The sequence below is a fragment of the Cygnus olor genome, chromosome 8 (assembly GCF_009769625.2).
Source record: "Cygnus olor isolate bCygOlo1 chromosome 8, bCygOlo1.pri.v2, whole genome shotgun sequence".
In the NCBI taxonomy this organism is placed as follows: domain Eukaryota; kingdom Metazoa; phylum Chordata; class Aves; order Anseriformes; family Anatidae; genus Cygnus; species Cygnus olor.
The window spans coordinates 673,766-697,643 of NC_049176.1; the positions used below are offsets into that span (position 1 = coordinate 673,766).

Genomic DNA, 23,878 nt, shown 5'->3' on the forward strand with positions numbered 1-23,878 from the left:
ACAAGCCAGACATGTCTGCCTGTGCACATGCCCATCACTACTGCCTGCACTTTGCAAAAGTTCCTTTAAGGTTTCTCGCAGATGCATGTGACAGCAACAAGGTTAAGGCGGCTGCAGAGGTTTCTGTTTCCCTGGAGATGGCAGTTTCATGGACGGCTAAGTATCACCACAGCAACCAACTGCAAAAACAGTCTACGGGCTCCTGCCCCATTACTCTGCTAAAGCAATTTGTACTACGTGAAAGGCAAGGGCATAAAAGCTGAAAACGGATCAAAGTAAACACTGCTGCTAAAAAGTACCATTTTGTTTTGCTGACTTCAAGGCATCAAATCACAGACTCTGTGTTTTGTTCTAAAAGATGAAAGTCAAGTGCCAAGGATTTGCGAGGTTGAATTAACTATTCCAGCATGAAGTCCTTGAGATAAATTCATAGCACATTTTCCAAAACAACCACTACAAATTTGTACAAATAAACCAGGGTAAAATATGCTGTGCTGTACTGAATTACACTGCCCAGGCTAGGACAACTGTTTCATAAGACAGAAGAGGAAAATTAATTTTAACCCTCAGATCATATAAACGGATTTTCTGACTTACAAATGATGCACTGAATATGGATTTATGACTTCTTATTTACTGCTCAGCTGCAAAGATGAAGTTAATTAGTACCACGCAGACAGAAAATTGAAAATATTTATCACTGCCCTCTATAACCGTTTCCAATCTAACATTATATTTATATATAAGTTATTCTGAATTGCAACAAAAACTAGTATGAATATTATCTTTACAGATCATTGGTGCATACTATTCAGTATAAGAGGTTTAGAATTTTTACTGAAACTCACTTGAAAAAATTTAATTCCAATACATTGGCTGTAAAAGAGTTCAGTCAAAGATTAATCCACGAATCCACCTCGAAGGGTGGGACCTAGTACTCTATCACTTCTCAAAAAGTGTTTAGCAATTGCTTTGGGAAAAATCTCTAGGTTATTTTTTTGATTTTTAAGACAAAAGTAAAGAAAAGGTGTATTCTTTAGGCAGAGACTGGGAATTCAAAATGGAACACGTATTTTATCCATTTTTTGGTATTTTTGCTATGCTCTTTAAATATTGTGTTACAGACTCGATACCACGTCAGCTATAGTAGATTGCAATGTACAGTTTTCAGGAGCCAACAGCTTCTGGGAGAGAGTTTGCTGATTTTTCCAAGAAAGGCAAAATATGTTCTTATGGTATTACCTCTGAAGGTAATTTTGCCATCCATGCAGCCTTTGCCACAGACACACCAAGCTTTCTTCTCTGTCAGGCCAGCACTAAAGGACACTGCTGCCCAAGTAGCATGCCTGAGCCACACTATCACACAGTGAGCAACGCAGCAATCCCCCCACAACTGCAGGGAGCAACATGGCAATGCCAGGAGAGAGTGGGTTGCTCATTTTACCATAAATACACAGCTGTAAGTGGACTGGCGTTGCCTGGACCTTCTGACCCATGTTCTACAGATCAACTGAACTGCAATTATAGTTCAGTTGTGAAAATCATGGGAAAGATTCACCCTGGCATAATTCCATTGAAGCTCATGGCATTAAGCCAAATCCCATAAGTTATCTAATAAAAACCGAATGCTGTTGTGCAATATTCTGACCCTTATGAGGTACCCCCCAAACTGGAATACTGGGCCCACCAAAGAGAAGGTATGAGAACAGAAAGGTTGATAAGGGCAACCCAACTGTGGTCTAGGGCCCATTGCGCGCTCTTCGGTAAGAAGCACTACCAGAAACCTTTGACCATAAGGTGCTTGAAATCTCTCTTTTCTAATTTGTCCTGCAACAGAAGCTAAAGGTCAGGGTGTGCTGTGCTAGACACAGTACAAGCACAACACACAGCTCCATCCTCAAAGAGCTTACAAATCAAGACATTCAAGTCCTGCACCACGTGTGTGCCAACATCCCCTAACAAACTATCCTGAAGCATGCGTGACGTCCCCAGAGGGCGACCTTAATGCGAAGATGCACTATTAACATCTAAGGAAAAATGGCAACCCCAATGTTTGTCTCTTCAAGAAGAATAACAGAGCAAAGCTCCCTTTGCCTTGAGTGAGGACAGAGCATAACCCCTAACCTTTGGTACCTGCTGCGCTTAGAGCAAAGGAATATATTCTAATGGGCACACAGACTTTAAAAAGGAGATCTAAGGTCTACCCTCAGAACTAGCTTGAAAGCTAACCTGCCCACCCACTGACACAGTAGGTATACTCATAGCCTGAAGAAAGATTTGTCCATCCAAAACAAAAGCCGGGGAGCTTACAGCATATTTAATTGTTATCTGTAGTCTCTCTTCTCCCTCCAGCCTAAGTTCTGGTACCTTTCAAGCCCCAGACATTCAATGACCAAGCTGAGGATTTGTGTAACAGGACGGAATTACAGTGCATTTAGGTCTCCTCATAAGGATTTGTAATTCAACTGGTCCGGCTAATTGACTGAAAAAAATTACAAGTAAAATTAGTGCTAAAACATTACCAAAAACATCACAACAAGAGTATGTGGCACGCTGTATGGCACTAAACAAACTGCTCAATACCTGGCAACAGCGTCATTTGTATCTGCTTCAGAACTGATGTTTTACTGCACCAGTGATCTTTCTCCTCAGAACTGCAAGGGTAAGCAACTGCACTGTAAGTTTTTACTGGAAACGCAGTCACTGAAGAGCCCATTCAGAAAGCACAACAGCTCGTACAGCATCAGAAAGTTCTGACAGAGACGTTGCAAAATAGTGCTTCTAATTTTCTGAAAACGTTGGATCATTTCTGCCCACAGCTCAGCCACATAATTTATCTTTAGACAAAAATGCAGCCTGCTCATTTCTAGTGTTCCAAAGATGTTATTTTAAGCAGGAGCTGCCAAATGTAATCACATTATGTTAGATGTTAACCATTTATGCAAATACCTTAGTAATGCAAAAACTAGGACCAAAGCTATCCCACAAAAAAAAACAAAAAGACTTGGCAAACAGGCAGGACAGTTACTGAAGTCCTATTTGCACTAGCAAATGATACTACTTCCACAGTGCAGGAGTAACAAAAGTGGAAAAAGGAAAGCTAGTTTATATAAGGAAAGGTATTTGAGAAGACAAAGGGTAGCAAGTCATACTTGCATTAATACAACTATTTCTGCAATGATTTCAAAATTATAACCCTAAGAGTTTATCACAGATTTCACGTACAGACTGTACATGTGTGAACTGCCTACTTTAACTTCCTTTACCTGCATAACACAACATCCAGCTTTCCCTGTGTGTATGTATCTCAAACCAGTTTTTGTCTTCAATGTTATCTCATCTCTTTATATAGTTTGGAGAACCAGAGAGCTGAAAAAATGTAAGTTTCAAAAACTTCTGGCTGCAACGAATAGAGCAGACAGTCAGTCTCTGTGCAAACATCTCTACTTTGCTCTCTACTTTTTTGAAGTTAATCTTCAGATGCTATCCCTGTTGTCTTGGGCACCTGCAGAGCAAGGGCTGCTCACAGCAACCAGCCCTCCACTGTTGGTGCAATGGAAAACCTGTGCCCACCACCATGAGGCTGGGACCCCTGTGCCCATTCCTGCTCTGACCCTAAGTAGATGCTTGGGCTCCTAAAGATTAAGTGAAACCATTTGTGCCATCTGCCCTTCCACAAAGCAGTCAGGCTTCCCAGAACTTGAGACCTAAAAACACAACATCTCGCTCAGCTTTGCATAAATCAGTAGATGTCAATACTGTTCACATGCTGTATAATGAATCCCAAGAGGAAAGTCCTCCTTTTATACATTTTGTGGGAAAATTTCTTGTCTTTAGATCTGTCTAAGGACACAGGATCCAATCCTGCAAGCCTGAAGTACAGCATCTGCCCTAATGTTGTCCTATTCACAAAACGCTATCACATCAGACTTGCAAGTTTAACAATTAAGGTACAAAGCGCATAGAAATAGGAAATGTTTCCCCAGATTATATTCTGCTCTGTACCTACTTGTACATAAATAGTTTTTCTGAGCTTTTCTTTGGTAATTTACCTGGGCTGAAAAGTGAAATCTGATTTCCTACTCCTCTCCCTTTCCCCATCCCCCAACTATTATTGAGTACTTGCATCTCTGCATTAATGTTGCCTAACACCATAAAAAAAAAAAAGGGGGGGGGGGGGGGGCATGTGTGGCTGCCATGTTGGAGGCTCTATGAGCCTCTAAAACCCAGCTCCTGTCCCAGAGAAAATGCTTCTTACATGAATAAGAGATCAAAATTCAGACAGGACCTTTTTCCTTAAAGGCATTTGGGGCATTCTGAGCAAATCTACACAGATTTTTCCAGGTAGACAGAAGATCCTGTAGCCTGTAATTTTAGCAACTTAGATGTGTGCTAGGCACCCACCTAGATGCTACACAGTACTACAGTGATGCATTAACGCAGCTGATACACCTTGCCTCTCACAGGGTCTCATTAGTTATAGTATCAAATTAATCCAGGTACAAAGACTCGGTGTCAGTGTTCTCTCATCTCTTACAAGCTCTGCCTGTAGACACAGCAAGTTTACCTCAATTGGAAAACACCATGCAGACTTCACATTGCACACAGTGTTCTAAGAACATCATGGCAAAACTGGAATCTGAATACTGAATTTCCAAATCTGAGTGGAAATCCTGAACAGCTGAATGCCTGATTTTCTGCTATTTCAAAAGCTGCAGGTGGAGAAGGGGAAGATGCTACGACACGAAGGCTTCACAAAACAGGAAAAGATCACTTGCAACATATATGATATAGATGATGGAAGACTGCAGGATTTCATCTGCAGTGGGTTTCACCACTCTGCGTGTAACACACCTTGCTCTTCAAAGGTTTTGCAGCCAGACCACACATAGGTGCAGATAACTGGAAAACAGAAATGCCATTCTGCAGGTGTCTTTTGGAGAGGCCCAGTCAAATAGAGAAGTGTAAAATATGGAGCTCACATTTTTATTGGACATATAAAACCAAATTCTTGCTTTCCAAGCCAGGGTAAAGAAGAGCATGTGTGCGCACGAATCATAAAAAAGTGAAAACTTAAGCAGCAACACCAGATTTAAGAAACAACTTTGTTTACTTTATTGTCAGTAACCCACCAGCCTGAGAGGTGATGCAAGCGTTTCTGTGAGGCACACACTCACAAGTGGTAACAGAAGATAAATACAAAGGAAACTGCTCTCAAAAGTTTAAACAACTGTAACCAATATATTGTCTTTCTACTCCCCTACCATCGGGTAGGTCTTCATTCTTTCCAAATTAGTTTTCATCCTCAAAAAAAAAAATCAGAACTTTTAGTCTGTGCAAACAAAACAGTATTCTGGGAATATTTTAGAGAATGAAATTAATTTCTCTAAATAATTATATAATTAATTTCATAATTAATTAAATTACTACTTTAAAAAGCTCTAAGAAACCAAATTTTCTCAGTTTATCAGCACTACCTATGTAGGTAGATTTAGTATACACTTGCAGAATCAAAGTCATGAAAACCTGACAAAATCCTCCAGAAGATGTAAATGAGGCTGTCATGCAAGTATTTTCATGAACAGTGATGGCATTCTAAGCACTTCTTATCTGCACAGTCTTGCTGATTCTTGCTTGAAAAGAGATTTAATGAAGAAAACACTGGCTTGCTTTCCAGCTAACAGTGTAATAATAGAGTGCACCTTCCTGTTTGCAATGTTTTTCCATAAAGCTTCAGGTGCATTCTCCGTGTCTATTTTACCCCAGTCTAAGTATCACTTGAAACCCAAATAAGCAGTGGAGGAAAGAAGACGTGTTCCAAGACATGTTCTGAAAAAAAAATCAAAAAAATTAAAAAGCAAGTGCCACTGTGCTTCTCCGCTAAGCAATGGCATACGGAGTAACGTCCAAAAAGGCCTCAAACTTTCACTTCAGCACCTGCATGCACTAACAGACTGTGTCCATGCAGAACAAATGAAAAAACTGCTTCGTTTCAATTCAATTACAGAAGAGTAAGCTAGACTTCAGCTAATCTTCAGGACTAGAGAACACTGGTCGTTTTCAGAAAAGTATTAGGTTTTAGTACTTTTCCTCACTGATGAGATTTGGATCATCACTAAAAATTACCTCTCCTCCTGGAGATGCTACCACTACTGTCATGCTTAATCATATCTATGACATGAACTCCAACCACAATAAAAACATTTCTGTATTTTACACTGCCAAGGCAACTGTTAAAGACACACTGTCCACTATAAACTACCTATAATTCCTTCAAACTTTTTAAAACAACCTAAATTTCATCTATTTGTACCTCATGGTGGTGCTATTTTTGCATCTTCTCCTTTAAATAAGTTTTACCACTGTGGATGCATTCTGTTTTTGTTTCACAGGGAAAATGAGAAACTTCTCTAGAGAAACAAACTTAGGTACATAAAAAGCATTAGCAAAAGCACAATTTACATATGCTTAAAAAAAAAAAAAAGTAAATGTTTCTTCCTCATATCTTCCCACTGCAAGATTTTACTTTCTCAGCTGATACAGGAGAATGACTGAAGTGACGACCCAGCACAGCAAGCTCCACACAATTTATGTTGGAAATTTTCCCTGCTACTGGGAGGTTGGAGAACAATTCCAACTTTTGGTTCAAACAGACACTCCAGAGAACAACATAAACATGGCCACTCAGGACAAGTGTTGCTTCAACATCTCCCTCACACACACAAGCCCAAAGCTAGACTGGAACCTGCCAATCAAGCTTGTGATATAAATGGACTCCTGGAAATGCCATCACTTCCTTAATTATCTTTTCTTGGGAAAGTAACTATAGACAAAGCAGTGATTTATAAATACTCGAAGCCATGTCAGCCACTCCAAGCTTTAAGGAGGGAAGGGGAGAACAAGAATGTGAATCACAGCTTATGATCTAAATCAAAACATGTGCATCTGCCTGAAAGAACGTGTGCGCGCATGTGCACAGTGTGCTTATACACGACTAATAGAGAGGGAGGAAGAAAGCAAAGACTTGTAAGTCTTCTAGTAAAGACTGTGGCAGCTGCCCAGCTCTCTTTACGATCCTGCAAGAGCAAATCAGTATCTGTGGGCACACGCAGTAGAGGAAAACAAATGTTAGTAAATGTTAGACGCTCCAACTTTCAGCTTCCAACAGGTCATTTTAATAAGTCAGCAAAACCAAGCAATTCAAGCAATCAGAAAAGTCATTCTGACATTTTTTTCTTTTGAACCCTTTAGCCTCTTGTGGTGGGCCTTGGCATTGCTTCACTCACAGTTCCAAGCAGCTCTGTGAAGCTAAGAATAAGTCTGGTTTTCTGCGTGCAGTAAACGTTCCCATTTTTAAAAACAGAAGGGTTTGCTCAGTGCTTTCCAAGTCATGAGAAGTCACTGTTGCCTCTTTAAGAGTAGACAGGCTTCAAACAATCCTTCTGCAGGACACCAGGCTCTGCACAAACAAGCTCTTCCAGCTGACACATGACTTCCTCTGGCACTTCTGGTGGGCAGAACTGGAAACGATTGCCAAATTCAATGACCAGCAATTCCTGAGCTGACTGAAAACAACCCACAAAGACTGCAGTCCAGAGCAAACATGAAAAACCCACAGAATCACAGAATTGTCTAGGTTGGAAGAGACCTTCAAGATCACCGAGTCCAACCTCTGACCTAACACTAACAAGTCCTTCACTAAACCATATCACTAAGCTCAACATCTAAACGTCTCTTAAAGACCTCCAGGGATGGCGACTCAACCACTTCCCTGGGCAGTCCATTCCAATGCCTAACAACCCTTTCAGTAAAGAAGTTCTTCCTAATATCCAATCTAAACCTCCCCTGGTGCAACTTTAGCCCATTCCCCCTCGTCCTGTCACCAGGCACGTGGGAGAATAGACCAACCCCTACCTCACTACAGCCTCCTTTAAGGTATCTATAGAGAGTGATAAGGTCGCCCCTGAGCCTCCTCTTCTCCAGGCTGAACAACCCCAGCTCCCTCAGCAGCTCCTCGTAAGACTTGTTCTCCAGACCCCTCACCAGCCTTGTCGCCCTTCTCTGGACTCTCTCGAGCACCTCCATGTCCTTCTTGTAGCGAGGGGCCCAGAACTGAACACAGTACTCGAGGTGCGGCCTCACCAAAGCCGAGTACAGGGGGACAATCAATTCCCTAGACCTGCTGGCCACGCTACTTCTTATACAAGCCAGGATGCTGTTGGCCTTCTTGGCCACCTGAGCACACTGCTGGCTCATATTCAGCCGACTATCAACCAGTACTCCCAGGTCCTTCTCGGCCAGGCAGCTTTCCAACCACTCATCTCCCAGCCTGTAGCGCTGGTTGGGGTTGTTACGCCTCAGGTGCAGGACCCGGCACTTGGCCTTGTTGAACTTCATACAGTTGACCTCAGCCCATCGGTCCAGCCTATCCAGATCCTCCTGCAGAGCCTTCCTACCCTCAAGCAGATCGACACATGCACCTAACTTGGTGTCATCTGCAAACTTACTGAGGGTGCACTCAATCCCCTCATCCAGGTCATCGATAAAGATATTAAAGAGGACTGGCCCCAGTACTGAGCCCTGGGAGACTCCACTAGTGACCGGCCTCCAACTGGATTTGACTCCATTCACCACAACTCTTTGGGCCCGGCCATCCAGCCAGTTTTTAACCCAACAAAGTGTACGCCAGTCCAAGCCATGAGCAGCCAGTTTCTGGAGGAGAATGTTGTGGGAAACGGTGTCAAAAGCCTTACTGAAATCAAGGTAGACCACATCCACAGCCTTTCCTTCATCCACTAAGCATGTCACTTTGTCATAGAAGGAAGATCAGGTTCGTCAAGCAGGACCTGCCTTTCATAAACCCATGCTGACTGGGCCTGATCGCCTGGTTGCCCTGTAAGTGCCGCGTGATGACACTCAAGATAATCTGCTCCATGAGTTTCCCTGGCACTGAGGTCAAAACTGGATTTTATGCAAGACTGGGTTTTATGCAAGCACAGATGCTTCAAACTGCTAACGAAGAGAAAAGACAGGAAGAGGGTTGTGAGAGATCCTTAAATGAAGGCTGAGGTGGCTTTTTTGTTTTGTTTTTTAAGAGACATGGCAATGCAGTGTCCATCAATTAAGGCAATTAAGTTACCAGTTTCACTAATCTATTAGTTGCATGGGAGTTGCAGCTTTCAGTAGGCATGGCACCCCCTGAGAAAGGCACTGAAAAATTAAAACTTGTGGGGAGCATACTGCAGTATTTTTAGGCTTTACGAGCTCTATCTTGGGCTTCACTTCTCAGTCAGCCAGCCCAGTTCCATGCTCACTGCCCTACCCAACACCTGCCTGGACCCCCTAACAGCACACTCCTGGCTCCTGCAACATGCTGCTCTCCTTGTACTCTCGCCCCCTTTCTGGACAGCAATATTGCCAGCTGCACCACTGCTCTCAAAACATCTCACTATAGGTACTTCATGCCATGCCTGGTTCAAAAACCCTGCATATACCAAACCCCGGCACATTCTTGCATTGCCACCTGCAAGTCTGCTGTCATAGCTAGCTATCCATTACCACGGCCAAGCAAAGGTCTTCAGAAAGTGGAGAGGCAAACTCAGCAAAATACCCTTGCAATGTTGAGATCCAGTCTGTACTTTGGCAGAGGCACAGTGCTTCATTTTTCTTTGAAAGCGTCTTCTAGAAAAGCAACTATTTTTTCTTCGAAACAAAGGTCTTTGGTCTACCAGAGCTACCAAATGTGCCCAAGTGCAGCAGCACTGGCTTCCCACTGTCCCACAGCTGATGAGCAGACGGCAGATGCAACAAATTCTGGCAATGCACTATCATACTAAAACAAGGGGCTTAGCAATGCATAGGATAATAGTCCAATTATTTTAATTTGGGAGAGGAAAGAATAATCAGATTAGCAAGTGGAGGTTGCCAAAAGGTTTTTAAGGCCATGCTGCAGGGTGCTTCAAAAATTCAAACCAAACTAGCCCGTCTTTCTGGCCAATTTGAAAGCATCTGGTCAAGCTGACATCAAGAGCTCAGCACTAAAAAGCAAGACTGGAAGAAGCAGCTGATCTTATTTTTACTGTATCTGAGATTATAAAGTCCTAGAAAACATTCCAAAGTGGACGTTTGATTGCCACTTAATTGAAACCTATTTTTAAAAAAAGCACTTTTAGAAGAAGAAATAAACAAAGTGGAATAAAACAAATGACTAGGTAACAAAAACCTCACTAAATACAGCCGTCAAATAACAAACCTTGAATTCTCTTCCTGCCTGCTGTTGCCAAGAACTTAAGGCCTTGGTGCAACAGGTCTGTGTGTTTAAACTGCACTCAGAAAGTGACCCCTTTATCAAAGCTTTATCTCAAGGCTGTTCTCAGATCTCTGGGTGCCTAAGCATGAAACAAGTATTTTCCTTGATACAGCCACAGTATGGCTGCTGCGGTGTAATTTGAGTAATTTAAGGCATCTAGTTCTGAAAACTGTAAATAAAAATAGAAATCTAGAACCCAAAGGACAGAAAGAGTCACAAGGTAATCACAAGATATTAATTACGCAGGGAGAATAAAGAAAGTTAACAGGTACAACCAAGAGGAAGTGCGAAAAAGGGAGCAAGGTAACTGTCTCGACATTTGAAGTTAGGAGAATTAGCATGGAAATTGAAGTGCCAAAATAATGCCTGCAATGCTGTTTCTCCAGAAACTTCTACTCTGGGAACACTTCCATTGTGCAGGCAATGGAATTCCACCTGGTTACGTACGTGCGTGCACCCTTCTGCAAGGTCGTCATCCCACAGAGAAGATGAAGAAATGAATTAATAATACCTACTGGGAAAGTAACAAAATGCCAAAGGCACACTTATTCTGACTCCACATGCATTGTACAAAGTAAGTGTCGATGTATGCCACTTGCTAGCATATCTGAAAGTATTTAAGACAGTTTAAAGCTTGGACACACAACTGTTAGGTAATTTTAGGTTCATACATTAGCACTTGTCCATAAAGTATGTAATAACTAGCATATGCAAAGGTACAACTCAAAGCTAAAACTGATTTCTTAACAGTATGTTAAGAATAATTTTTGAAACAAGCTTCTGAAAATAGTTAAAATTAACACACTGGGAAATATAGCAAACGTAGAAAAAAATAGGCAAAATGAACCAGGATTTTACACTCATTGTCCAGACCTTCAGAGTCCTAAAATACAAAAACATTTTGACAGAGAAGAACTATCCTGAACTCAGGATGCACAGCAAAGGTCCGGATGTAGAAATATGTTATCAGGGGACTGTTTCAGTGTCTTTTCCTGCCCCAGTTTTACAACTCACAAGCTTGTCAGAAAATACTTAAATATCGGATTTAAATGATTTTGCCCATCATTTTATGGTTATAAGCAGGTCAACTCAGGAATCTGAGGCTACTTCCCTAGTAAGTACCTGGCTATATAATTAGCCTGCTCTATAGAAACTAGCACACATTTTCATACCAAGTTTGCTCTCAAAGGAAAATAATCATCATGATTTTTTTTTTTCCAAGTAACACTGATTTAACAGTGAGAAGTCTGTGCAGTTATTACAGCCTCAGCAGTGTTGCTCAAAATTATAAAAATAAAGATGAGTCCTTGCTTTTCCTGCCTTCATTTCACATAACACATGTTAAACATCTGTATCAGGCATAACATCTTAAAACTATTGAGGATGAGGATGTCAACGAAAACAATAGTGAATCCATTGCCAGGAATTCTGATTCCGTGTAGTCACATGTATTCAGTCCTAAGTATTCACATGAGATTAATTTTATATTCCTTTCCCCCCCCCCCCCCCCCCCCCCTTTAACTATTTCAATCGTGGCTGCATGCCTGAAGCAGCTCAGGGAAACTCAAATGACATGTATCATAAAAGAATTCTTCATTATTTTAAGACTTGATAATACACCTAGTTAAGGAGTGACTTTCATCTCAAAATTTTTTTTTTTAAGTTTTTCTATACATGTTTTTCTGGTGCAAATCACTAGACATACAATTGTCTTCACAAACAACGATTCTTTCTCAGAACGAGCAGTTTCACAAGAAAGTAAGTTTTTCTAAAATCTGGGAAACTCAAGCAGTAAGGACACCCAAAGCCAAAGAGAAAGTCCCTGTAAATGTTCAGTAGTTCCTGGCTTTCAGCTAAGACCCAGATCAGTGCAGAACTGCACACATGCACTCACTTCCCCAGGAATATTTGATCAAACAAAACAAACAAAAAAGCTTGCATTCTTCATGCCAAGCTTAATAAAACCACTTGTGCCTATTACATGCACCCGTATTCTATTTCCTATGATAAAGCACGGCCAATATGAATTGCAATAAAAGACAGTTCTAAGAAATACTTCAAAAAGACTAGAATTTTGGGGGTCTTTCTTGAAGAAAATGTCTTGACAGTCTCAACAAACGAGATGTCATCCCAACAAAGATTAACATAGTAAAATACAAATAAATGATTAAAACATTTCATATGACCTTATATTTATGAGATTTCAGCCTTAACCTGAAAGTGATACATTACTGATTTAGTTTTTGCAAGGAAGTCAGAATACATAATACATTTCCAGTTTGGCTAAATTTTCCGTTTCCAGGGAAGAAAAAAGTACCCAAACCTTACTATATCGTTACAAAAAAGTCTACAAGCATTACAGGAGGAACACATGCCTCTGCCATGCCCTCCCTCAGCATTAGCCACCCCTCCTATGTTTGAATTTGCAAATGCTTGTCTGTATATAGTATAGAAGTGCCAAGTATTAAATTAATGCATACATGTATGTTGCATATTCAAGAGAACTGGGATAACTGCACAAATATGTTTAATGCATGAGTCCTCTAACGAATTTGCTATGGGAAGTTTACGCTCCTCTGAGCAAGTAAAGAATTCAGCATCATCTACACAGGGTAGGTTAAAAACAAAAGAAAACTCAACCTCCTCTTCTGCCCCAAAGCAAGCCCTTGCTTAAGAGATTTTCAGACCTCACATTCTATGTTATTAGAACTTCAACCAGCCTCTGAATTTATGATTTATTTTAAGCAGTTTCAATGTTACAGATTCTAGCTAGATTTGTACTGTCAAACAAAAATACTATTTTTATGCTGGAGTACATTGGCTATACTGTATGACATATCTCCACCTTTGCTATCAGCTTTGCAGGCAACACGAAATACCTCAGCTGGTAAATCAAACTAATTTAACTTGAGGTGATGGGTACCTTCTACTTTAAGACAAAAGGACATTTGGAGTTGATTTGTACAACAATGGAAAGAGATAACATTTGCTCTGCTTTGTTTTCTGACTGATCCTATAAGTAAAAACTGATCTTTCCAAGTTGTTTGTTCTCTCTTGCTCTACACTGTTGCCAGCAAACCTTGCTCTAGCTTCCTGTTCATTTTCAGAGTAGGCATCTCCAAGGACTGTAACTGGAAAACTGCTGGGAAAAGGAAGCTAAGGGCTACAAATTGTGAAATACATTCTATGCCCTACACTTTAGTACACCACAGAAGTATGCAGAAAAGACAGTTGGGGCAAACTGCTTTCATAATGTAAGCATGTTAGATGAGGCACAAGCAGCATCTTTCTCCTAGACAGCAACTATTTTTATTCAAAGCCAAATATTTAAATCTTCTATCATTCTGTCAAGACAATTAGACAGTACTGGCACAGTCTGCAACCTTGTGCACGCATGACTCTAGCTCACATTGTGCATGCATAACTGCAGTCAAACTACACTGTTACGCAAGTAGTGCTAAGAACATCAAAACAGGGCGAAATTTAGTTTTACGCAAATTTAAGCCCTGCATTTGATTCATTCTGGCCCCGTAGGAGGTACAAACTCCAGCTGTAGCTCGTTTCCCCCCCAAGCTCAGGCACCCTTTGGTAACGAAGAAGTTACAAACTGATGCTACATCGTGTCCCTACAGGGAGGGCACTCTTCTGCCCATTTTCAAAAGAACTTGTGATTACCTTGTGAGACCTACCCGTCAGACCTTTGTCTACCTTTGTCTAAGACTTGCCAATGGATTTAAAAGTTCTTGGGTGATGAGAGAGGCTCTGACAAATACATAGCAGAACTACACAAGGCCTTTAGTTTCCATAGGAAACTATATTGAAAAAAAAAAGTTCTAACTACAATGGGTTTTACATGCCCAAAGAAATTACTATACCTACCTTTTTTTTTCACTGACAATCTTGTGCCTTGCAAACTCCAAGACAACAACAAAATCTCTGTTACTCATTCTCAGCCCCACAAAAAATAAGTGTAATTTTTCAGTTCAACTGTCATGGAATGAATAGAAGTAAATCTGATGTTTTTGATTAAGGGCAGCCAATGAGATGCCTACTTAAAAAATAAATTAGATTTTCATCATACACTAGACATTTTAGTCAGTGTAAATAGTGAAGATGTATACAACAGCTGAAGTTCCATGGATGTATATGACAAACCCCACAGGGCTATCAAAGTTAGTGAAAGCTTTGATTATGGCGAAGAGTATCTGCCTGAATTTAACACACTATAAAAGATTCCACTTAAAAGTTCTTCCAGCAAAAATTTAGCTCTTTTTCTAAGCTTCCATCTGCTGGATCATCATCTTTTTCTCTCATTACTAACTCTACTAATTTTGTACATAGACATTGCTCTCACAGGAAGCAGTGCTCAGGATTTGTATGTATAATATTGTAAGAACACGAACTAAGAAACTCAGCTGTCATGGCATGCAATGTTTTCTTTTCACTTCGACACTGTTTTGATGTGTTTTGAGAGTAAACAACAGTACTGCACAAGTTAACATCAAATATTTTCTTCTCATGCTGTTGCTTCCAGAGCAGCTGAAGTTCTTGACAGCCCCTCCAAGTGCAACGTACATAAATAAGTAACTGGACTGTACTTAAGAACTACCGTAGTCAGCAACACTTGATTTCTGTTCAGCATTTCCCCCTCAGTGAAGCATTAAGGATGTATTACAGGGCTAAAAAAAATCTGAACTTAAATATTTGTTTATAGTGGTCATGGCAGGGATCCAAAGGTATTCATGTTAATTTACAACACATTTAGGTAAACAATCTAGCTTTGAAGACAGCCAATTCTGTAAAGGCCTCTTGTAGATCCAAATCTGTTTCTTATTTCCTTTGCCCAACCCACCAACTTTTTAAACCATACATCGTGGTTGTGAAAGGTGATGGAGAGAATGACTGGGTATGGAAGTGGTTTAGTCTTATGACACGCAAAGCACGTGTGGACAGTAACCATACAAATTGTGCAGGCTTCTTTGCAGTCTTGCTGTTCACAATTCAAAAATAACTTTGTTCAGCAAATAAACATGGAACAATCTCATTTTTAGACACACATAGCCAGGGATCTATAAGAAAAGCAACTACCCCATTACCTCTCTTTCATGGTGGCCAAGACCTTCCTCAGGATTTCTGAGATTGAGGACATGCACCTCTTGCGGCAGGCCTGTTGTGCCTCGGCTTGCACAGCCAGATAAGACGGTAAAACTCTCCAGTAAGGCATGGACTGGGTGCGAATTATTAACAGCTGATAAGACGCACTCGCTCCTAGGCACAGGACCTGCAGAAGATTATACAGATGTGCATCATTTAGAGAAAGAAAGCAATACATATGTTACATCTGTCAAATAATAAAGTCCCTTTTGGTCACAGAACAAACAGGAACACAAACAAGCTTTATGTTCCCTTTCCACATTACAAAAAAAATATTTTAATTGTCCTTTTAAGTTCTTCTGTATATGCTAAATTGTTAATTCATTTCTCTCTTTGAAAGTCTAAATTTAAAGTACATACTCCAAAATGGAAGGTAGTCTTGTCTTTACCAGAGAGAAAATGAAAGATTAAAAAAGAAAAGAAGCCCAAAAATACCCAAAGGAGAAAAACAACAGTGAGGGTGGTAGGAGGAATTGTTTAGTCTTAGATATAAATTATTTGTTTATGTCAAACATTGTTATCCCCAAACATTGAAAATTGCAACCACATATATAAAACAATGAAACATTAATCTCTAGTATAGAGTAATCACATCAGGAAGGATTTGGGCAAGTTGGATTTGTTGCTTTTGAAGCAGTGCTGATTTATAGTGAACATCGTTCAAATAAATTGGACAAAACAGTAGACATTTATCACATGATAAAATGAAATGTTTGTTTACTGAGTCTATTTTGTGCCTGACAGCAATTATCTACACTGATAACAGATATCTAGTCCAAAACAGAGTGTACACCCTTTCAAATAATCACCACAGCATGATGTAGTGCCATACTTTTATGTAGTATGTGAGACAGTATGATGTGATATAGCTAGCTAGCACAAAAGCTGAAACATACGGAGCAGTTTACATTTGAACTATATCTCAGGAAACTAAAGCAAGACAAATATTTATGAAAAGCAGCCCTGCTTTTCCAAAATGGCTCAAACCCACCCCTGACAGTAACAGATATGGTATGTTTTTGATTCAGAAGGTCACAAGAGAATGTCAATTGACTTAACCCCTAATTTGCACAAAAGTCAGTCAGATAAGAATTAGATGAACTGGTCAGTTCAAAGGCTGTGACATATAAAGGAGGACCATAAAGCTGATTTCTAATTTCTCTGGCTAGCATACATCTGCAACTAAAGTAAAATGGTTTTGTTTGTTTGTTTCTAAATAAAAGTTCATAGTTAAAGAAAATCCTCAAATGATCAAATAGCACAGCTCTTCCTGGTTTTGTGAAGTCTACATCCAGCTATCGTAGCACTAGAGATCATTTGACCTGGGTGTACATGTATGTTTAATTATATTAAGATTGACCTACACTTTGCTGGTTACAAATACAGTTCACTCAAGATACAGTTAGCAACTGGCCACTTAAAGTCAGAGAGCCCGTCTTAAAACAGAATTTATGTAGAAAAAGCAAAGCCACTGAGAACAGTGAGATTTCCGCAGTGCCTTGGGTCATGCATGCCTTGTCCTGCAAAAGGAGATGTTCCTGAAACCCACCGGTGCATAGTACATATCCTGCCAGATCCTACAGAACAGGAGTGTTTGTCAAAGGCAGTGCTCCAGGCATAGATTGCACATGCCTGTGCTTGGAGTGCAGAAGATAAACTTCGTACTCTGTACAACGAGTAGCACTGACCAGCAGCTTGGGGGACTGCAGACTTTGTTTTAGTTGTTTTCTTTTTATCCTCTTCTTAAAAGCACATATATAAGATGAAAGCAGCCTAAGCAATGAATGTTGCCCTTTGTAACACTTGATGAAACTATAGAATTAATAATATCACCAGTAGAAAGGGCTCCTTTTCCTGATTTGCAAATGCAGATCAGAGAACCTGCAGATCAATGAGCCCAACCACTGGTGTGCACGTCCTGTAGCAGAACGAGCTATTATACAATCAGCACAAAAAACATTTCTAAACATGTGCATCAATTGGGCTAGGGAATTGTTTTCTCTTGCAGACCAGAGCGGAGATGACATTTGTTAAGATGCCTCTCTCATACGGGATCAGAAAGTAAGGGAAATTGAACATTAAAACATTTACACACACATGTGAGCGCAAAAAAAAGAATACCAGGGTTTGGGGAGAGGAATGTACAGGGCAAGATAGCAGCCTCTATGTAAAGGACAGTTAGAAAGATAAGACAGTCTGGCACAGGAATAAAAAACTGTAAGACTTGGAACAAGATGGAAATGGAGCTGCTGACAAAGAACGTACACTTTTCTTAGCAAAGGTTGAAGAGAAAGAGCTAGTACCTCCCTTTTGGCAGAGGTAGTCAGGAGGGAATCCATGTTTCCGTGCAGTTCACCTACCAATCCTTCCCTCCAGTGTTCAGCTGGTCTTTACTTGTACAAGTCTGCCACACTAGTGGAGACTATGCGGATTTCTTCTCACTGCCTGCATGGACCCATCTACATCAAGATGGCAGTGAGCAGGACGTACAGGTGTGAACTGACACAGCAACAGGCTTTCTGTAGCGACCTTCCTGCCCAGCATCTGAAGCTCACGTCAGGAAAGCCCTCTCTGCAAGGCAGACTGCTCTATTAGTGAAATGGAAACATTCACAGAGGGAGTAGAAGTTCACATCCTGGATAACCATGTGCAGCCGAGCTTATCTACACAATGAAGGGCAGGCGGAGGCATGCCCATGCTGCCTGAGCTCCGTCCAAGCTGGAGGAGGGCCAGACCTCCTGTAGAAGCTGTGTAACCACGCTGGCAGCATGCCTGAGCAGCGGTACCAGCCCTGACAGGGCTCACTGCCGTAGGGCCCCGATGGCACCAGTGCAGCTCCACGACTTGTGCATGCAAGCTGGCTCCCAGCTGGCCAGCCTGGGGCACACCACGGCGTGTGACCAACCGAGCAGGTACGACAGCATTTCAAACTGCCCGTCACCACCACAGCCTGCCTCCAGCCCCCACATTAGCTCCTACCCTCACGTGTTCTCCCTTCCCCTCTGCCTCCTGAGCAACTACGCTCCAGATGTTGCCACTATGTGCATGCTTCAATGCTTTCTTTTGATTCCTTGAGATTTCTGTCAGCTCTGTGCACCACTTCCTTCAAATTGGAGTTGTTCTGAGCCGCTCAGTATAAGAAATCAACATTTTTGGGAAGGAGACAGGAAGAAGGGGAGTTTTTTCTTCTGGCAGAATTGTTTTCAGTCCAGACTCATTACTGACCAAGAAAAAGTCCTTGAAATTTGAACCAGAAATCAGAATAACTACTGGAGGCTAGCTCCACTGTATTCAAACAACATCTGCTGTCAGATTACCCACATACAAAGATTTATTGTGGGGTAAGTACCAAAGAGGCTTACACTAGATGTTGCATTTCTGCAAAGTTTTGCATAGGTGTTTGTGTAGTTATGTCCCAGGTCCACATTATGCTTCCTAAGAACTTAAGACTCATGAACGTTGTCTCATTAGCTTAGTGATATGGTTTAGTGGAGGACTTGTTAGTGTTAGGTCAGAGGTTGGACAAGGTGATCTTAGAGGTCTCTTCCAACCTAGATGATTCTGTGATTAAATGTGCTGGCAGTACCAAACAGTCATCATCTTCACATGCTGAAATTTGCGTATTTGCCCAACCATCAGCCTGGGCAGTAATGCCATGCTGAGCGTAATGTTTGCATGCCTGGAGCTAGTGCCAAGTGAAGGGAATCTGTATCACCAAGTCCATTGATGCTGGTCTGCACATGACGTAAGCCAGTTCCTTCTGCCACCTTCTCTCTTCTTCTGCTTTATTTTAGTCTATTCTTACATGACACACACACCAGCACTGCCTGAGCTATTCACTCACTACTTGTTAACGTTTCTTTCCAGCACTACCTACTACACCTACAGCACCTTTCCAGACAGCAGGGTGCCAATCCCACGTACTCTCACTCCAGCAAGGTCTCCTTTCTCCAAATTAACTGCTCTCGCTCTTTTTGGCTCCTCTCAGACTCCTCCTGCTCACCTTCCTTCCCTCCCTGACACCTTCCTGTGACTGGAGAGCTAGTTACTTCCTCTAGATAGTTGGAATCCTAGAGAGTGTGCATTTACAACTCTAAAGAAAAGAAGAAAAAAAAAAAACAGCCAGAAAGCCCTTTCTGTGACACTACTAATCTGATTGTTTATCACCTCCACTCTGCCAGCTTGAGTTTGAAAGCCAAGATGAAACCACAGCTTCATCCTCCCTGGGCTTCACCATCCTGCTGCTTTGCCATACACAAGCGCTGAGATCAGCCTCTGTCAGCTGCTCACTGCAAGCCCACATCCTGTTCTTACCAACTTCACCTGCACTGGTGACACTACCATTATGCCAAAACTCAAAATGATTGCTGCTTAAGAGCCAGTTTGTTCAGCTGATTCATCAAGATCACCCCTTCAGCTGCAGACACGTACAGATACTCTCTTGCACCTCATCCCTACAGTTCACAGATTTGTAACCTCCAGCGTGTACATCCTAGTGTGGCTACAAGCCTTTGGAATTCAGTCCTTCCTCTACTGAGGATATAAATGCGTTCACACAGACATTATTTGGCTTTTGTTTAAATATCACTGCTTTGGACTATATATTCATTCAATCCTGTTAGCAAATCCTGGTTCTTACTGCAATTAAAGATTAATTCTGTAACACCCGCAAAGCCTTTTGAAGAAGGTAAGCAGGTTAGGTAGTTTTATAAGAACCACTTAGTGCAAACGTGTTTTCTGATGGCAAATGTTTATTGAATTTAGAATTTTAACTAACTGATCAGCAATGAATTATTTTTCCATTCCCAATTACTATGAATATTTAAAAGAAAATCTTCACGCAGATCCAACTTTGTTTGATATGAACATCTGGAAGGTATTCAATACAATTTCAACATTCTTGTTTCCCATATCATCCATGCTACTAATGAGTAGCATGTGTTCTAACAAAGTAGCAGAAAAGGGAGTGAATACAACAGTGGAGTATACCACAAGTAGCAGCCGAAGACCAGCTCAGAACTATGATGGATTTTATTCAAATAGTAAAGGCTAATATACTTTGTTATATTTCCATAGAGATTTCTAGTGTTGTCAGCTGAAAAGTGTGACCAGCTCCTGCAAACTGCACAAATCTGTGCTGTGGGTTCCACAGCACGTTAGCATAGTTTCCACACACCATGCAGGAAGATTTGAGCCACGCCAACGGGATATAACACTCCTTAGAAGGACAGATTTATCCTAATTGATTTTTAAATGAGGGAATGACATACACAGTCATTATACATAAAGACAAAAATTCCAAATCCAGACTTGAGAAACACTAGGGATTTTCTGTGTTGTCAGGTACAAAGCAATATACACTACAGCACATCCTGCTAGAATTCATCATTTTGAACACTGAAGAGCAAGTCGTAGAGGAGGATAGCTATCAGAGCAGAGATTTCAGTATGCCCAAATGGCAGACTCACAAAAGTTGTTTTCAAGAAGGTTAATTTAAGGGCATTTTTTATATAAACTAGTGACAGTGAAAACTGGAACAAGAAGGAAAGAGGCAGGATCCTCAAAGCTAGTTTTGAATAGCAAAAAAGGTTCTGAAAAGCAAGAGGAGAAAAAGTCATTTTCTCTTGAACTGAAGAGCTTAAGATTCATTGCAGAGCACCTAAGCAGACTTAGTAATAACTTTGTCTTAAAACATTCACCACTCATTTCTAAAAAATACAATTGCATGGGTGAAGAGCCACTATTCTACGTGGAATAATTTTTAACACCTACACAACCTTCTCATAAAGGATTTCTCACTGATGGAATAATTTATACCAGAAATGCTATAAACAAGGATTGAGGCAAACAAGAATTTACAAGTGAGAAGTTATGCCTGTTACTCAAAGAGAAAACAAGACATTCTTACTTACCTTGTGTGGGTGGTTCTTTAACAACTACTGAATTCCTTCTCGTGTGCTCCTTCACAAAAGACTACCTGGGATGCCAAATTCCTGGTGTTTCAAGGGCTATAGAGAACAATGGACTTCTTCCTCCAACTTTAACACCATAAGCAATTTTTACTACATATGACCATGAAAAAGCAGCTTCACACTCCTAAGCAAGCAGGACTTCAGTAAGGAATCCCTGCTCAGGATCAGTCATTCTGGCATTCAGTCTTAAGTCTTGAGGGATGGAAAAGGGAAGATGAGATGGTAGGAGACATCACAGCTACTTTGCGATGAGAGACAGCAGCATGAAGGAAACTGCAGTGTTTCTTATCATGGAAGTAAAGAAGCATTTCCACTACCATCGAGGAGCTGGACTGTCCAAGACTATTCCCGATTTTCCTCCTTGAATAACATGATCGCAGTAAGATACATGGGAGAGAAACAAGATACTGAAAGGGTGATGCATACACTATACATTCCCACTGGCAGTAAGAAAATGAAAAGACTACTGTCCAAAGTGTTTTATATTTTATTTGTATAAATCCAGTGCTGATTTATTTTTGTCTTATGGACTATTTGGCTCTAGAGGGGAACAGAGAGCTATGGTTTTCTCATTCTATACAGCTTGTGGCAGCAGCTTTAACTCTGACAAAACCTAGCACATGTACTCAAACAGAAAAGTACCACTTACTCAAGAAGTGTTTTATTTCTCACGCGTGTCTAGAGCCCTCAGATTTAATCAATAGCCTTAGGAGGAACTCCTAGGTATTTTTGGGTATCACCAATACACAGCAGAAGACATCCAATTTCAGGACAAATCAGTCTAGGAAGCTACAGTCTTTGGGGATTTTGGTTACATACAAAATTACACCCAGGTAGATTAAAGAAAACTCACAAGCAGTTAAGCAGGAGGAATGAGAAACAGGAAGGAGGTGATGAGGAACATGTAGAAGGAAATAAGGAGTGTAAACATAATCTTAATCTCCCATACACAACCACAGATCTTCTCTTGAGAGTCCAAGATTACTGCGTTTCCATACCACTACAGGTTAAGGACTAAGGAACCACTAGAAAAATCCCATCATTCACCCAAAAATGTTTCAGCAAAATTAGGACAATATATAGAATTTCAAAAACAATTCACTACTGGCAAGTTTAAGAATTGCAACACTAATACCAATAAGAGTCCCATTTCGATAAGTGATATCTCTCTGATGATCTGTAGAATTACTGGTCATAGAGGTGGCACTGTTTCCACTGTCTCATTTGCTAAATACCCTAATAAGGCCTAATAAGGCCAGCTGCCCAAAGAGTAAAAGTGAAAGGAACTGACATAAAAACTACATGAAGAGTTACTGTTTTCAGCATAGTGAGTGAAGGTGGAACAACAGCAAGAGGGTGATAATGCAACTTGGAAAAAAAAAAAAAACGAAGTGTAATATTAAGTTAGCAAATGTGCTCAAATATTTTAGATAACTAGGAATACAGGTTTATGTAGCTTGTAAATTTTAGCAGTATGTATTACTAAATTTATTAGACAAGATGTATCTTTGCTTCCATTCATAATGCATACCAATACCCACATTAATCTTGCATTCCCAAAGTGGAGGGAAACTCCAGTAAAGCTTCTTTTATAAGACAAGGCTGTTATTTTTCTGTTTACTTAATACCAGAAAAAAATTACACTACCATTTCCTTAGTATGTCCCAACACTTACTTATATACATATTTTAATAATGCTGCTGGGGATTAGGTCTTATAAGACTTTCTTCATGCAACTATAGATTGTTTTGAAATGTAACAGGTATCTTCCTTCTTTAAGGCAACTCACGTATACCACAAATTCCCTAGAAAAAGTATTTTTAAACTTCTTAATCCCCACCTGATGAGAGCTTGATCAATCACTGCACCATAAACACTGGCTGGTATCAAGGAATTTAGAGCAAGTTCTAAATTAACAGAAGGAAGAACAGACAACTTGTGAATTTCAACATAGGCAAAACCTGAAGTGAGTTAATGTTCACTGAATGTCCTTGAATGCATTTGAAGGCTTCAGCAGAAAGGGACAAAAAGAGAAAAAAAGCCCACGAAGGAAAAAAGTACACACAGAAAATCAGATAGGGGAATATGAAAAAACAAGATTGAGGCATTGTACTGAAAACACAAAGCCAGTATAGCTGTTCTATACAAGGCTAGGTAAGTTCCCCTTCATACCCTTAGTTGTCAGGGAGTTCTTTTACTGCCGCATCTGGCTTCTTGTCAGAAAAAAAAAAAAAGTGTGTTTTTGATGGTGGTACTACTTTTGACTGAATTACCGTAGGGGCAAATGGGAGAGGTTTAAAATTACAGGGGAAAGATTCACGGACAAATTGTGGCAATTTTGGAAAGAAAAAAAAAATCAAAAGAAAACAAAAACAACAAATGGGTTAGTAGGGGGTCTCAAAAACCTCATATTCCACATGTATTTATTTAAAATCAGTAAACT

The 23,878-nt window shown here is 40.5% G+C and overlaps 1 protein-coding gene across 3 annotated transcripts in view; it reads right to left on the minus strand.

Annotated features, from left to right (window-relative positions):
- TGFBR3 (transforming growth factor beta receptor 3) overlaps positions 1–23,878 on the minus strand; it is a 119,219-nt gene that overhangs the window by 54,911 nt on the left and 40,430 nt on the right. For all 3 annotated transcript variants that reach the window (XM_040566226.1, XM_040566224.1, XM_040566225.1), the window contains exon 3: positions 15,406–15,590. In XM_040566226.1, coding sequence (XP_040422160.1) covers positions 15,406–15,590 — 185 coding nt within the window. The remainder of the gene's footprint in view (positions 1–15,405; positions 15,591–23,878) is intronic.